A 17,357-nucleotide genomic window follows, 5' to 3' on the forward strand; every position below is an offset into this window, starting at 1 on the left:
GAAACTCTAGCCGAAACGTCGGCACATTAAAATAAGTTAGTCATACTTATTTGTGTTTCATTGACCGCACCCCCAACCATCTTCTCCTCATCTAGTAAATAAATTTCTAACCCAAAGAAGCCAATTTCACAAAATCTTACAATTGAGTTATTAATTTTAAATGTGTTCTTTTTTCAAGGAAAAACCTTCACTCACTAATTTTACTTTATTATTTAATCATTGTTGACGTTTTGGACATTTTTCCATCATCTGGTCCAATTTATAATATATTCAAAAAAATTATATTTTCTCAGTCTTGTATAATCTACTTCTACTGTTACACAATTTATGACTACATTCGTATGTAATATAGTAATAATTATACCAATATATTTTTATTTAATTATTTAAATCATCCTGTATCATCCCTTTTAGGGATTTTCCTTGATTTAAAAATATGTTATTCATTCCTCCTGAAATAATTTTTGCACTATAAATTTTCATTGAAAAAAGAAAAAAATCATTTAAACCCTTAAGCACAAGTGAAATAAAGAAGCTTATAATTCCATTTTTTACATCAGAATAGAACCTAATTTTTTATGACTCCTTGATGTTTAAAATGAATTCTTTTTAATTAATTATTAAACTTGTTTACATTTAAAGTCACTAAGTGATGATATTAAGTGTGATTCTCATTTGCTTAGGCTAAGAGGCAGCAAAGAAAATTGAATTTCCTCATTACTCAAACAGAACTTTATGCTCACTTTATGTCTCGTAAACTCGGTGGTGGAACAACTGAAGATCAGCTTCGAATTCTCAGCCAACTTGAAGAGGAGGCAAATCCTAGGCTATTGCCTTTAGACGACTATGATTGGTATTTTTCCCTATATTAAATTATTTTTTATATTAAATTAATATGAAATTATTGTATAACAAGTAGGGAGTCCAATTTTACTTGTATTCATATTCTCCCTCTTCATTTAAATATTTATTTTTTTTAATCCTCTTAGGGTTAGATTTTTTTTAAAACCATCCTTATCACAAATCTACAGCATAAGGAGAACCGCAATCAATAATTTTAGCTTTATAGGTAATGTTTTTCAGATATAGTGGATCACTGTAAAATTTTGTTGCTTAAAAGTGCATTCTAAGGCATTATTATAATAATGAGAAGATTGTTGACCGTGGATAATATATAAATATATATGAGAAGATGATTGGTGGTGCGGTCAGTGAGAACACCATTAAGTAAAAACTTATTTATCAATGACATTGTTTCGGCCCGAATTTCAGGCTGTCATTGGGGTTAAGAATAAAAAACAAGATAACAACCAATGAGTAAAAGGATATATAGAATGATTTGAATATAATTAACATTAATGGATACATAACTAGTGTTAGCAGACATGAGTAGTTTAAGTATTATAAAGAGATAAAGGCTGTATTAGAAGAGTAATATTAAAATTAAGTAAGAGGAAAGAAAAATAATTTAAATAAATACAAAAATCTAGTTACTAAATATATGTATAAAATGAAAATTATTAAAAATAAAGTAATGAAATATGTAGTTGAAATAACAGGATTAAGTAAATTAAAATATAAAGTTATATAATGTTAATGAAACAAAGAAATATGAATATTTTATTTTAATAATAATAATTTAAAATTAAAATTATGGAAAAAAAAAGAGTAAGAAAATATATGTCATTATTGAAACATGTAAGTGCTAATACTGTTAACATGTAATACTACAATAAAGAAACAAAATATTCTATATATAAATATTTCTTTTGTCTTATTTAACTTTATCTTTTGTTTCTTTATTCTAGGATTTTACTTACATATTTCATTAATACATATTACTTTTACATATATTTTCTATCTCTAATTTTTTTTTTCTTAATCCTGTCATTTTACATAGTTAATTACCTATATATACGTTTTATTTCTCACTTCTTTCATTACTTTATTTTAAATAACTTTCATTTTGTACAGATATTTACTGAAGAGATTTTCAAATGTATTTTATTATTTGTTCTTTCCTCTTACTTAATTTTAATATTCCTCTTCTTATACAGCTTTTATCTACTTATAATACTTAACCTATTCTTTTATTCATTAGTTGTTATCTTGTTTTTTGTTCTTAGCCCCGATGAAGGCTTGAAATTCTGGCTGAAACATTGGCACTAATAAATAAGTTTTTAACTTATTTGCGTTATTCTCTAACCGCACCCCCAACTATCTTCTGCTCATATATTATTCACGGTCAACAATTAACTCATCATAATAAAAAATTATCAATATCCCATCCCTACAGCAAAGTAGAATAGGTGAAATATTTTAGGATTATGTTCACAACATGCGAAAAATACTAACCCACCATATTTCATGATAGTTCCATTATTCTTGGTTATTTTCGGGATGATTCTTTGCAATGCTCTTATGCTACTCTGTAAAGAACTCTCTCCTTTTATAACTAAATATTTTCATTTATTAAGAAAATAATCATATTGTTATATCATTTTTTATTAAGTGTATTTATTTATGTTTGAATTGTTTACTTATTGAGATAGTGAGGCAGAGAAAGAAAAAGTACGGAAGAAAGTTGAAAAGGTGTTTTTTCTTGAAGAAGCGCGTGCGAGAGAATTTGGAGTTAGTCAGAAAATGGAAGATGGTGGAGACGTAGGCGAAGATAAACCTCAACCGCAGATATTTCGTGGAACTCTCAAAGGATATCAAATAAAAGGAATGACATGGCTCGTAAATTTATATGACCAGGTAATTTATTTATATAATAAAGTATTCATTGATGAGTTAGGCTGTATAACGATCTATATGAGTGTTCCTATTGCAAAGCTCATTAAATCCATGAAATTGACATTTATATATAAATAAAAAGTGCAGAAATAATGAGAAGATACTGGGACAAAAGAAAAGGAAAAAGTAGTAATATTTGTATGGTCTTGAAAAGCCATTCCGTGGAAAAAAAAAAAAAATGCATCTGACAAAAAAAAATTTATTTTTATATAACCATATATTACATTAATTAATCATATAACTATTAATTCCTAATGAGGTGTTGATGGTTGACCGTAGATTAGTGTGTGGACATGGTCGAGAGGGGGGAGGGGTGGTCAGAAAATAAACAAAAAATTATTTATTGTCGCCAAAGAGGTATTAATCTATTCCCATCACATTTATGTACCAATGCACCTACGTTTTGTTAGTGGCAATAATTTACATTTTTAACATTTTCACCATCTCTATTGATATAAAATTATCTCTACGATATATTTGAAAAATAAATAAATATATTTTTTATTAATTTGTTCTTTATTGACCAGGGTATTAATGGAATTTTGGCAGATGAAATGGGATTAGGGAAGACAGTCCAATCTATTGCCTTCCTTTGTCATATTGCTGAGAAATACTGTGAGTATATATTTTAATTGATTTGCTATTATTTAAAATGATGACGTGATATGATTTGAAATGACTTAGTTTCTAAATTAGTATCAGTATGGAATTATTAACATATCAGATAACAGGTATATATAAATCATGGGCTGGAATAACGTTGCTTTTTATTACATTTCACTTCACGACATAAACAAAAAAATAAATCTGTACAGCTAGAACCCATGAAACATTGGCGGTGCAGTACTTTGAGAGGAAGTACTGTCAGGAGACCTACAGTTGTGCAAGGAGGTGATTTAGACAGAATCAAGCTCGACTACCAGATTTTCCTCCAATTTAGGGTATTAATGTGACTGGGTGAACGTGAGTCCTGAGAATTAGTAGCACAGTACCTTACCACTGAGCCACACCACTCCTGTTATTACATATATTAGATTATTTATTTATTATTCCATAACAATATTGTTATAACGGGTATAACACAATGGACATTATTACTGAAACAAAATAAAGTGAGACATTATTTGGCCTTTCAAGAACAATTTGGAAATTGGAGTATACAATGTTATTCCACCCCATGATTCATTTTTTACTATCATTTACCTAAATATGAAATATATAATATGGGGGGGGCAGTATTGCGATTGTGAAAAACTTTTAATTTTAAAGTTTTTAACAGAAATTAAATTTTGATGAGGTCCCTGAGATCAAATAACTAAGTCTCGCAAAATGGTCTCTGTGTGTATGTGGTCAGCCTTGCTCAAAAACGAAAAGTCGTACAAAATGTTAATTACATAATTAAGGTATATAATCAATTTCTCACATTTTTTCGATTTTATAGAAAAACAGCTCTAATGATTAAACTCAGCATGTCAATGTAAAATGACCTTTAATATTAGATAGGTCTTATTCTCATTGAAATTGTCTGACAGGGCTTCAATTTTTCATAGAATCATCCTATAAAGTACGTTTAATTTGAAAAAATTGGAAGTTTTCATTATTAACAATAAGAAACAATGGATTGAATACAAAATGTTAAAGAATGTTCTGAACAACAAAATGAGTAAAAAGGAAAAATAGAGATCACTGATTCAAACAGAAAAAGCTGAAGGTGCCCTATCTTTCCCGAATGCATTACAGCTTCATTATATTTTATTAAGCCTTAATAACATGAATTAAAAAACAGCGTTCTATTCATGGCAGGAAAAAAATTATATTTGTTATTCCCATCTCGAAATACCTTAATATACAAAATGTCAGCATGAGCCCAACAATATACCAAAACTCCGAGAAGTAAGTAGGTTAGTGAGTGAAAATTGTGTGAGGCGCGCAATTTTTTTTTTTTTTTACTTTTTGTTAGTAAAAACAATGACAAAAATGAAATTCTTGTTTGGATATTAGTAGTAAATTCATTTAAAAAAATCTTTTAAATATCATGTTTAATGATCTTACCTTCCATTTTCTTAAAGTAATAATGGCAAACCAAATGGAACGATGAAGTGGAGCTATCATTTGCTCCGAAGAAAGCTTGCAAACTAGCATGAAATTTTATCAAGCATTAAATAATACACTGCTGTTGTTGAATATTGTAATAATAATAATAATAATGTGGAGTAAAATAAAAATAAATCTGTACAGCTACTAGCCATGAAAGGTTAGAGGTTAGAGTGAAGTACTCTTACTAGACCAACGGTTGTGCAAGGAGGTGATTTGGTCAGAATCACGCTTAACTGCCAGATTTTTACCCAATTAAGGGTACCCCCTCTTTATGAGGCTGGGTGGACCCTAGAGGGCTCCTGAACCCGGAGGGCTGACTCACGGCTACAGTGAAACAGAATATACTCATCTGTCACAGCCAGATTCAGACCTGAGTCCTTGGAGTTAGTAGTACAGTGCCTTACTAATGAGCTACCCACTCTCAATAATGTGGAATTATTAAAATATTTAATATTTAAGATTTAACATTTTTAAAAATTTTTCGTTACGTTGATGTCTGTGCCTCAAAACCAGACGAACATAAGACCAAATATTATAATTTGAAGGTTATTTTATCATTGTATGTAGAATGTGATTCTACATTTAGCCATAGACTGTTGAAAAATCACATTTTGTATTTTCTGAGGGTTGTATAAACGTAAGTCCTAACTTTTATTAAGCAGTATTTATAATCTCCTGAAAAATTGGCCTAGGGTGACTTAAATTTGTCTGGTTCCGAGGTACAGGTATTAGCTAAATATTACTTTTTCTTTTCTTTTTTTCAGCTGTTTGGGGTCCATTTCTTATAATATCACCAGCTTCTACATTACATAATTGGCAGCAGGAAATGCAGCGTTTTGTACCTGACTTCAAAGTTGTACCATACTGGGGAAATCAACAGGTTGGTTGGTATAGTCATATTTCTCCAAATATTTGTTATAAATATTGATAATATTACACAGGGTTCTTTCATCTGAATGCCAGGTACTAAATCTTTTTTGTAAAAGGAAGATATTCCGGAGTGCGGTAAAAAAAAAAAAACTCAATAGTAAATAAACTATTTAATGTAAGCCACAGTTTCACTCCCTGTCGTAGACTGAAAAAGATGCTAATAACTAATTGTTTGTGTCAGTTATGAATTTTAAAATAAAATTATTTTTTGTTTGTTTTATTTCAAATTAACAACTAAAGTAATCATATAAATTTATTTTTGTATCATAATAAATGGTGTTGACTCTAAAGCAGGAATTTCCGGAAGAATAAAGTTTCAGAATGGTGTCTGTTCAGTCTAATAAGCGTAAGTGAGTAGTTACTTTTGAGTAGAAGTAGCTTTAGATTAGCTTGTTGGCTAATCGGCTATCTCGATTCCTCTGTGTCCTGAAGTCCACATTGGAGTAAGCTTGTTGCCCTTAGTAAGCTGTTTTAGGATATCGGGACTGTTGGATCATAGAATATCGTAGTATCAAATATTCCATGTGGTACTTTATTTCCAAATACCTCTAGGGATTATTCTGTATTTAATGTAGCAGCCACATTTCATAATCATTAGGAACAATTGGAAAGATAATAGTTCTATGAATTGTAACTTTTAGATTTCTGGATATGGATATTCCTGGAAATAATATACATTACTCAGCTGTAACCTTGTCTTTATATTTATAGTTATAAGTTAATTACAGTAAATTATATTATTACAGGAAAGAAAAATATTACGTCAGTTTTGGGATCAAAAAGGCCTACATACAAAAGATGCCAGTTTCCATGTTGTCATTACAAGTTACCAACTTGTTATTACCGATATAAAATACTTCAACAGAATAAAATGGCAGTATTTAATCCTGGACGAAGCTCAGGCCATCAAAAGCACCACCAGGTAAGCACGTCATTAATATTTCAATACCATCACTTTGTTTACTAGGACGTTTATAAGTTTTTCTTTTGAATAAGTTTTGAGTATTATTTAGAATTTTAAGTGAATGATGATTGATGAATGATTCAACACCTTGACCGTGGTTGACGACATGTTATTGCCAAGCTGTGGTAGCTTAAGAGCATGTATGATGATAAGCTATCATTAAGTGAGATCACTTTCCTAGCTTTATTTTTCACCCTTTCAATAACATTTTTTAACTTTTTGCTCTCGAATTGCGACATTATGTCGACACAGTAAATTCTTTGGTAACTCGAATGACGACTATATGTCGCCACTCGTACTGTAGGTGTGTTGTTTACATAATAACAAGGTAGGAGACATAGTATCGCGTGTATAATACTGTCTTATCAGTTTCACAAGGTCTGTACTAGCTTTCAGATGCATTTTTTGTTGTAAAAAAGTTATTATGAATTTTTTTCCTATGTTAAAAGTAAGCAATTTTTTTTAATACCTATTAAAATGGATGAAAATTTTGAATTGAGTGATAGTGAAGATGATTTTATTTTTGATGTGTTTAGTGACAAAAATAGTGATAGTCTGGGTGATTATCACGCTTGAAGTGACGAATTTGACTATATTGGATATAAAAAACGAAAAGTACTGTTAACAAGTTACTGGTATGTCATACAAAAAAAAGTCTCGAGTACAAATGGTTAAATCTTCAAAAGGTTTTTTTTACATTGTTTAGAATTATTGATTAAAATGTGTTGATATACAATAAATTTCTAGAGCCCTTATTCAGTAATTCAGCTAAAAAACTCGCAAGACATTCATGTATCAGCTGATTGCATACATAGATTCAGTGGCATATGTGGGTGACGATAATAGTCGTCATGACTCAAAACAAGTATTTAAACTTTATTTGGCTAAATATTACATTTTATACATTATGTAATGCTTATTTTAAATTAAAATAAAATAAAATATTAAAACATTGTGGTTTTCCAAGGAAGCACCTGGGTCAAAGTGTAAAGAGAATGATGATTGATGAATGATTTAAGAGGTTGATGATTGATGAATTGTTTCCTTTCTTGAATTCATTTGAAAATACAGACCATTCAATCTTATCACCAACTTTATTATCTAATGAAATAATATGTTTCTTAAATTTAATTTTCTTTGTCTTGTACATAAATAAATAAATTTATTTTTATTTATACAAATCAAGATAGCATTATCTTTCATTTATATATTTCTTTATTATTATTTGAAATTTTATTTTTTTTTATTTTTCTCTTCTTTTTTTTTTTTTTCTATTCCTGTTTATATTGGATGAATGAGTATTAGAACACTAATACTTAATTCCCTTAATTAGTAGGAAATTGTATTAATTCTATTCAATAATATAAATATTTAAAAAGTAGACAATAAATCGACAGATAATTGGTTCTAAACAAAGGATTCTTGAGTTCAGTCATCTATTGTGTCTCAGGTTTTGAGATTATGATATAAAGGCATAGTTTTGTGAATCTCGTTCGTGGATAGTTACGTCTATTATCTTATCTGTTCGCAAATATTTGATTTTTGTGTGTTATCTTAAATTTTAGCCTTTTATTTTGAAATTGCCATAAGTCCATTTTCCAAAAATCTTTACACCCAAAAATATTATTCTACTATATTATCTGTTAACCATGTTTTTAAATATAATCTAACACAAATTCTCTCTATCTCGATTTGAACATAAGTTGACTTATGCCACTTTCAAAGTAAATGGCTCATTTATGTGTTTAAATTATCAAGCACTTTAAACAATTTTATCTCTACAAAAAAAAATAAAATAAATACAAAATTGAAATTTTAAGCATATTATAGATGTTACCTGAACTGAGAGTTCGAGTGAAAGGCTTTCCTTTTGGTAGAATATACACTGGGAAAATTATTTTTGGGTTGGAAAGGTTAATTATAGAAATATGTTTGAGAAAAACGAAGCAGAGAAAATGAATTAAGGAAAAACAAATCAACATAAATAATTAAATAATGTTTTAAAGCTATATTGAACAAAAAATATTAATATATATATTATAAAGGAAGAAAATACAAAAATTATGAAAAAAAATTATTTCTATGTATTAATAAGAAAAATAGGAAAACAAAAAAGAAATACTTACACTATTTTTATAATGAATAACTCAGAAAAACTTTTGAGAAATGTGCCGTGAGCAATATGCATAAATGCCTCCACACTCATCTAACCTTGCCAAATGAGTGTGGAGATCTTCAAGTATGCAAAACAGGGGCTCCTGTGACGTGAGTGTGGCTGAGCCAGATGCTTATGATGTGCTGATAATAGAGCCGAGGGGGAAACTGCACTATAACAATCCAGGCAATGTTTATAATCAGGGACTGCCTCCCTTTCTCGCCAAAATAGGTTGCACCGCTTTTCTTACAATCACATGTTTTTTAGTTAACAAATGCCTTATAAAATTAAAATAAATCGATTTGAAAGTCGATTTTACAAATTAACTTTTTTAAATTTTTTTTAAAAAGATATTATCTTTTTAGCCCTGATGAAGCCCTGCAAAGTGGGGCGAAACGTCGGAAAATAAACAGTTGTAAACTATCTTTGTTTCACTTTTGACCGCAACCCTGACCATCTTCTTATATATAAATTTTTATTATTGCATAGCCTAAAAACTGTGTTGTCCATCATTCCACTCCATCAGTTTTCCACATTAACAGTTGGTTAGGGTGCTTGGATTTTGGTTTGGCCTGACGATTTAGATGAAGATATAGAATGAGGGACTGATTGTCATTTTTTATTTTTATTTTAGCATGCGTTGGAAACTACTTCTTGGATTCAATTGCCGCAACAGATTGCTTCTGAGTGGAACACCTATACAAAATTCAATGGCTGAGCTTTGGGCACTTCTCCATTTCATCATGCCTTCCATGTTCGATTCGCATGATGAGTTCAATGAATGGTTTTCGAAAGATATCGAAAGTCATGCAGAGCACAAAACTAGCATTGATGAAAGTGCGTAATATATCTAATTATTTGATAGATCTGAAGCATTTTATTTTTAATATTAATTTATTTATAGCTGGTTATTCTTATTTACTTATGGTCCTATAAATTTTCTTTCGTAGAGCACTTGTCCCGGTTACATATGATCCTGAAACCTTTCATGTTGCGGAGAGTTAAAACAGATGTAGAGAATGAACTGTCCGATAAAATAGAGATCATGGTTTATTGTCCACTGACAACGAGGCAGAAGATGTTATATTCAGGTATAAAATCTGTCTGTTAAAAGGTGAATCAAATCCCTTTAATTTATTTAATAAATACATTATTTGAAAAGCGACCAGATCTAGTTTCCTCCTAAGATTTCTACTTGCCTATTTTAATTTTTTATTTATTTATTTTTAAGCTGTAAAGAAGAAGATTCGAATTGAAGATTTATTACACTCTTCTGGATCCTCATACCAATCAGCGCAGAGTATAACTTCGAATTTGATGAACCTCGTTATGCAGTTTCGGAAGGTCTGGTCATGTTTCAACCTTTGTAATAAATTTATTTACAAAATCCTTTAAAATAATTTTAAAATTTACTGTTCTACTACAATAGGGTATTTGATGGCATAAAAAAAAATTTGAAATAATGTTAATATTATTAGTCAATTTAGAAACCCAATCATATATGTTTTATTTGATAAAGATATAGAATTAATTTTTAGTTTTAAAAACTAAAATTTTTCTTCTATGCCAACAGAAGAAAATGCTAGCTACTGTGATGGTTTCATATATGATGTCATTTAGACATAAATTAACCTTGATCTAGAAATTCACACTTTTTAGCTGTATTTTAACTATAATGTATTTTTTTTTTTTCTTCCCCCGATCCTTCTACAGCAGAAAAAACATTAAATTGATAAGTTACATTACGTATGGTTACATAATTCAAATTGGATATTACCTTTTTCTACCATTGGTACCTGAAGGTTTATGGTGAAATACTTATCTGTTGTTTTGATTTGTCCGTTCCGTGTGAATACGACTAGAAAATATTTGTAGGTGAGGGGCCTCCTCAACATTTTGTATTTAGGTTCATGATTACGTATTTATGTACATAATTTTATAATCGTTTTCCAACTGGAAGGCAAAATCATTACGTATTTAGTTGCTTCTTTAAGTAGCCTTTCGAAATAAATATAATCTCTAATGAACTTAAAATTTGTTTCTTAAATTATTCTTACATCAAAGTGATCTTCACAAAGATATAATCAGTTGTTTAGATAAAATAATAATTTTGGATCCCTTCTAGCTTCTAGCTAGCTTTAACCAAATGTTTCTAGTTTTGAAATCTTTTGTACTTTTATAAACAACTTCTTGGAGTCATTATAGTGGTATTTCTGCAATTATATACTGCACAACAATGATAAATAATATAACTCATAATAGACTATTCCGTAAATAACAAAGAAAACTAAAAAAACAAAATAAATTAAAATATCACTCGCCCTAATATTTAAAAAAAAAAAAAATAAGAGAGATTATCGTTATCTAATAACAGATATTAGACATTTAAAAAAAAAATGGTAAAATACCAGATTCTATCAGTTGGTATTAATTGAGTATATTTGATGGTTTGCTATGCTAGGCAAGTTCCAAGCTCTATGTTATTCTATAATAATTCAAGAGATATTTTTACAAAATAATTTATCATTCTATATAATATTACGGTAGCAGCGTGGCAACGTGTCTGTCTATTAACCCAAATGTTGTGAGTTCGAGTCCCTGACCTTACCCGGATTTTTGTTAAGCATACCATCATATAATACTCACTCACAGACTCCCCCAGGCATTTGTGAGGCCCGTTAGCCAATGGGTGACACTCACTTTCCTAGTATATTGCGCATGGCCTTGGACCTCCACTGTCTGTCGTACCAATTGTAATAATAATATATTATTTATTTCCAATCTATAGATGGTATAAGTTATATATTTACATCCTTTTTGTATCTTTATTAAAACTAAAATATGTTCTATTTTTATTATTATTTTTAAAAAATAAATTAATAAAAATTAAGTATATTTGTTGATAGCTATAAAGTTTTTTCGTTTATCTAATGATTGCTATTTGAACAGGTCTGTAATCACCCAGAATTGTTCGAGAGAAGGGAACCACGATCCCCATTTGCTATGGCTACAGAAGAATACATCGTGCCCGCTCTGATCACAGATGCGCTGTTCCCTTGCAATAAACTCCACCTTCTTATGAACCATTTATCGCCCTTCAACCCTGTCCATTCTCATAGGAGTTTATTTAGTGGTTAGTATAAAGCATGGTTTTTTCAAAATGGTTTATATTTTTTGGTATATATTTTAACATGTTCACATCGGCAATTTTATAAGAAACACAGCATCGGCTTTCTTTGAGGTTGTTAACATGGAAATTGGTCTTTTGCCCATTTCAGAAATTCTACACCACTACGATTTTTGAAACTCATAATTCCACTAGGTTTTTGTTTTGCCTGCGGTGATGAGAAATGTTTCATTTATTTTTCAGTACAACAAATAAATATGTTTTTTTCTAAAAAAATATCACGCAAAGGTACACTTGTATAATAACTATCCATAAATAGTATATGGCCCTCAAATAATAAGCCTTTAGTAATCTCATTATTACATCATCAGAATGTGATTTTTAAATGATCGTTTCATTTTTTCCAGCATAAATTTTGATATTATAAGGGTAACATTTAGGCAAACAAAATTTCTATAATTTTACAGCCATACTTTTGTCGCTTACTGGGGATCTATTGACGAAATCCTAGACATCCTCTCCATGGAACCATACTTTCATCGATAATAATATTTTTGCCAATATTTTAGCCTCTACAATTTCTCATAAAATATTTTAATTTTTTTCAACTGACCGAATTAACTCCCATCCAATCGAGCAGGAGTGGCCAACTTTCCTGTTTATAAGATCTACTTTTTATCTTAAAACAGTGTCGCGAATGACTAGTTATAGGTGTAGTCTAAGGGGGAAGAATGCATGCTGTGTTCATACTTTGTCTAAACAGTATAAGGTGTATTCCAGCAAATATTAAACAACAACATTTATTAATCACCATTATAAAAAAGTAATCAAGTTCCCAGTCTCCATTGAAGTGATTTTTTAAATTTTTTTGATTTACTACTGATGTTCATGGGTATATTGGAATGAAAATAAACAATGACAATTTAAAGAATAAATACTGATTAACATATTTTCCTAGAAAATTCGAAAACTTTTGAACTGCGATAATTATCTCAGTTACTTTGAGAGAAATAATTGCAATACTGCATATTAGGTTCGGGGACAGCAATTCAAATAAAATTAAATTTAAATAAAATTCAAATAAAATAAAATTATATTATAAATATATTAAAATTTATTTTAAATATGTTAAAGTTACAATATATTTATTACGGTTTACAATACTGATTTCTGAATTTAAATATAATTATTGTTATTCCTAATATATTTGTAATACTGTCCCATTAGAGATCTGTTACCGAGAATGTTCACTTATCAAGTAAATAGATGGCTAAGAAAAGCAATTCCATTTAAAATAAAGAAAAGGTACTTGCATTTTAAATAGAAGAAAAATTGAAACTTGACCAGGTCACCTAGAATAAATATTATTGATTAATAATAATAAAAAAGAAAATAAGCTATCATATAACACTACCAAATATTTAAGCTAACTGACTGCTCTTCGATGAGTCGAGTCATAACTGTTGCGTCTATGGTACATGGAATTCCACCTCAGACCATGGGAGTGAGTGATCGTGATCAACTTGTTGGCCACCTCTGCGATAGAGTGAAAATCTTTAAGCGTCGTTGTCAATGAGTTAGGAGTATGAATTACAGCACTGGTGGGAAGGTGTTAAAAAGTAAAATTTTAAAAAATAATTAGTTCCATATTTGAATAACTATCTGGAACATAGTTTATTAGATATTGTAAGTTATGACAGGTACAACCAAGCTATTAAAAAGTTGCAAACTAATCTACCTTTGTGAAAAATGTAGCCAATTGAGCTATTTTTATCCACTATTTAACATAATTTAATAATTTTATTCATTTTTGCATTATTAATTAATTAATAAGTTTGATTGATAAGATGGTGATAGATTATACAAATTGAATACAATTATAATTGATTATTTATAAAGTAGATAAAAATAGGTAAGTGGGTTAAGGTATATTTTTGACAGAGGTAGAATGGCCTGCAACCTTTTAATGACACTGTTGTAGCTGTGATATAATAAATAGAGATGGGGAAAAAATAACTCAGGAGCCATAGTAGGGAACAAAAATAATCATATAAAAGTGAGTTGTTTGGCATTAGCCGACAATCTCGCACTGTTGGCAGAACCAGAGGAAGAGGCTATTAGTCAAATAAATACCCTAAAAATAATAGCAGAAAAAGTAGGTCTACAAATATCGTATGAAAAAACAGAGCTCATGAACACTAAAGTAAATTTCAATAAAAAAATAGTAAACACTGAATATGGAAAAATAAAAGTGACCAGAAAATTTAAGTACTTGGGGGGTTCTGATTTGTCACAACGGTTCTGAGAAAGAGAGCATCCGACAGAAAACCACCAAATTAGAAAATTTAAGCTTTCAAACAGCTAAAATTTACACTAAAAAGAATCTCTCCTCTAATGCAAAGTTAAGACATTACAACATTGTAATTTTATTCGGGGTGGAGACCACTCGCTTACCCAACTTGGAAAAGCTGCTAAAAATAGAGAGAAGAATCTTAAGAAAAATCTATGGGTCCAGGAAAACACAAGAAGGTTACAGGCTAAGATCTAATGAAGATATCTACAGAAAAATCAAAGACCTGGAAACCGAGATGAGAATCAGAAGGGTGATGTTCTATGGGCACATGAAGAGGACGACGGAGGAAAGATTGAATAAGAAGATCTTTAAAAAAATTTGTAGCTACAAAAACATGAGAGGGTACATGAGGCAAATGAGAAAGGAACTGATGAAGAGACTTAAAATTTCAGATACCGATTGTCTAGTTAGAGATATGTATAGGAAAACATTGAAAATCTCACCAATATTGGAAGAGGAAAAAAAAGAGGGTATGAAGTGGTCCGAAGAAAGAAAAGAAAGGCAGTCTAGGTTCATGACTGTGATGGGAAGAAAGATAATCAAGGCTCCCAAAGAAGCCTAACCATTGATATTGATGTGGTCCGTCCTTTGTGGCCGATACGTGATAAAAAAAAAAAGATAGATGGGCAAAAATTAGGTATAGTTAAAACTAATAACTAATATTGCCATGGATACGACCCTTATTCATGAATGAGCCATTGATTAATAAATATCGTATCCATGGCAACTTTAGCTATTAGTTTCAGCTATAGCTAATGTTTGCCTAACTGTGATAATAAATAAGATGTCCTTGATAATGGTTGAAACGTTAGAGTTGTAACAAAATAAATGTGTTGAGGCCATGTGGATTTTTTTTTTTATTGAAATTTTTATATATAAACAAATCACTAACAACAAATTTAATTATATATAAATTAATAATTCACATCAAATAAATCCTGATTAATATATATATTTTTTTTTTATATTAAGATGATGAATCTGAGAGAGATAGCTCATTCTCGTTTACCCGGCTTTTGAGGATATCCATTGGGGAACTGTATAAGCTAATGTTCTTTGGAATTTGTTACAGGTAATTAATTAGTTATAATATCTTTTTTGTCCTCCCATTACATACGTTAGAAAAATTGACTTTAATATTATAATGAGTAACCTATAAATATAAGTTATGCGGGAATACTAAAGTGTTTATTCGCTGTATGTATAAATATAGTTCAAGAGCCCAAGAGGAGAAAAAAGTCAGTTGTTTCACCCCAATTTTTTATAATCTTAAATAAAACTATGTATAATTACTAGTCAAAATTGATGAATCTGCCAAGTGTATTTAGGGAGAATACAAGATGATGGCTGTTTCAAAACATTAATTTTTCATTCAGAGATTCAAATATTTTCGAAACTACTTAAAGCACTAGAATATGTAATGGAACATCATTTAAAGTTAAGTAAATTTTCTAAAATATGAGCCTTAGTGGACCTGTTTACGTTCAATAGTTCCTGAGATACAATTTTTTAAAAAGCAACATTTCATAAAATATATATTGAAAAATCGATAGTTGGTGAATTTATTTTAAGAAATCTATATGTGAGGAACCATGTGACATATAGATGTGTTCATTAACGCTCAAATTAAAGCTATTTTAATGTAGTTTATAAAGTTTATTTTCGTAGGAGAAGCAGTTTTCATGATATTTGCTAAAATAAATTGATGTCTGATGTTGTTTGGACAAAATTTCACATTCATTTGCAAATATCATAAAAATGTGCTAGAGGTAGTACTCTATGAAGATACAAATTATAAACTACTTTGTAGTACATTAAACTAGCTTTAATTTGATTACCTGACACATTGTACTACAATGTGAGTTTTGTCCATCATCATACTGCAGGCCTTATGTGGTGAGGTGTAGGTTTATTAATTCCGAATTTTTAAAGTATTCATCTTATGGGTTAAAGCCCATTTGTATAAGTTAGTTTTTACTTACTTTAGTGCTGTGAATGTGGTTACATATTTTCTTTAATCTATTTAGATTATTATTAAAATTAAAAAATAAATGTTACTTTCTACTCTCTTTATATTTTCTTTAAAGGTGGCACAATATTATAGTGAGAATGCAGAAAATGAGGAGGAATCTAGTCGGAATTATTGAAGATAGAAGTTATCCAAACGATCTTGTTTTTACATCATATTCTAACCCCATACCGTTCTCTCATTCTGCTGTCAGGATAGAAAGTATGCCTGAAACGATAGAACATCGCATCATCAGGTCTAAGAAAGCCAAGGTTGTTACTAAATTATAATTTATTAATTCTTTTGAATCCATTTTAGTTTGAAAGCAAATGAAGAATCCACTAAAAGAATGTTTTAAGTCACAAAACATTTAAATTGATGTTATAAATTTTAGTTTTAATTTCTATAATTATAATGGTTATGAATATTTTTTTAATAAATCATTCTTTCAAAAAAAAATCTGATTAACAGTGGTGTTTGGTGAATGAAAACAAAAGGATATCAGGTCTAAGGAAGAAAACAAAGTTATCTATAATGTGTAACGTATGTTAATTGTAAATCACCTTTCATTTGTAATTCTCAGTCCACAAGATGCTACTGTGATCTCAATTTTCATTAAAATTCGACTAAAATCAATCTACACATGGACTCCTCAAATGAAGACGAATGCTATTGTAGCATTAAGTGTATTACATATAGTTTTAGCACCCATATTTTAATTAAAATCTTCCATTTTACTGACCATTAAAAATGCTTGGGAATAAATTATTGTTTCCAACAATAGAACCAAAAAAATAACTAGACAGCTGATCAAAAGTAATGTTTGGTGAAAAAAAAAAATAGTGAAACAAGTATTATCTAAAATATAACAAATAACACCTTCACTGTGGATTGTCTTTTAAAAAAAAAAAAAAATAATGTATATAA

General features: G+C 29.5%; 1 protein-coding gene across 7 annotated transcripts in view; it reads left to right on the forward strand.

The window, feature by feature from the left end:
* The window catches only part of Ino80 (chromatin-remodeling ATPase INO80), a 53,795-nt gene that overhangs the window by 7,051 nt on the left and 29,387 nt on the right, over positions 1-17,357 (forward strand). For all 7 annotated transcript variants that reach the window (XR_001343237.3, XM_014421663.3, XM_024359853.2 and 4 more), the window contains exons 9-19: positions 684-853; positions 2,553-2,757; positions 3,324-3,411; positions 5,658-5,773; positions 6,570-6,745; positions 9,577-9,779; positions 9,893-10,033; positions 10,174-10,286; positions 11,892-12,075; positions 15,395-15,494; positions 16,510-16,702. Coding sequence is in view for 6 of the 7 variants with exons in the window: in XM_014421663.3 (XP_014277149.1) it covers positions 684-853; positions 2,553-2,757; positions 3,324-3,411; positions 5,658-5,773; positions 6,570-6,745; positions 9,577-9,779; positions 9,893-10,033; positions 10,174-10,286; positions 11,892-12,075; positions 15,395-15,494; positions 16,510-16,702 (1,689 nt within the window). In the remaining variant the exon portion in view is untranslated. The remainder of the gene's footprint in view (positions 1-683; positions 854-2,552; positions 2,758-3,323; positions 3,412-5,657; positions 5,774-6,569; positions 6,746-9,576; positions 9,780-9,892; positions 10,034-10,173; positions 10,287-11,891; positions 12,076-15,394; positions 15,495-16,509; positions 16,703-17,357) is intronic.

The sequence above is a fragment of the Halyomorpha halys genome, unplaced genomic scaffold (genome assembly GCF_000696795.3).
Source record: "Halyomorpha halys isolate HHAL.00 unplaced genomic scaffold, Hhal_1.1 Scaffold331.1, whole genome shotgun sequence".
Lineage (NCBI taxonomy): Eukaryota > Metazoa > Arthropoda > Insecta > Hemiptera > Pentatomidae > Halyomorpha > Halyomorpha halys.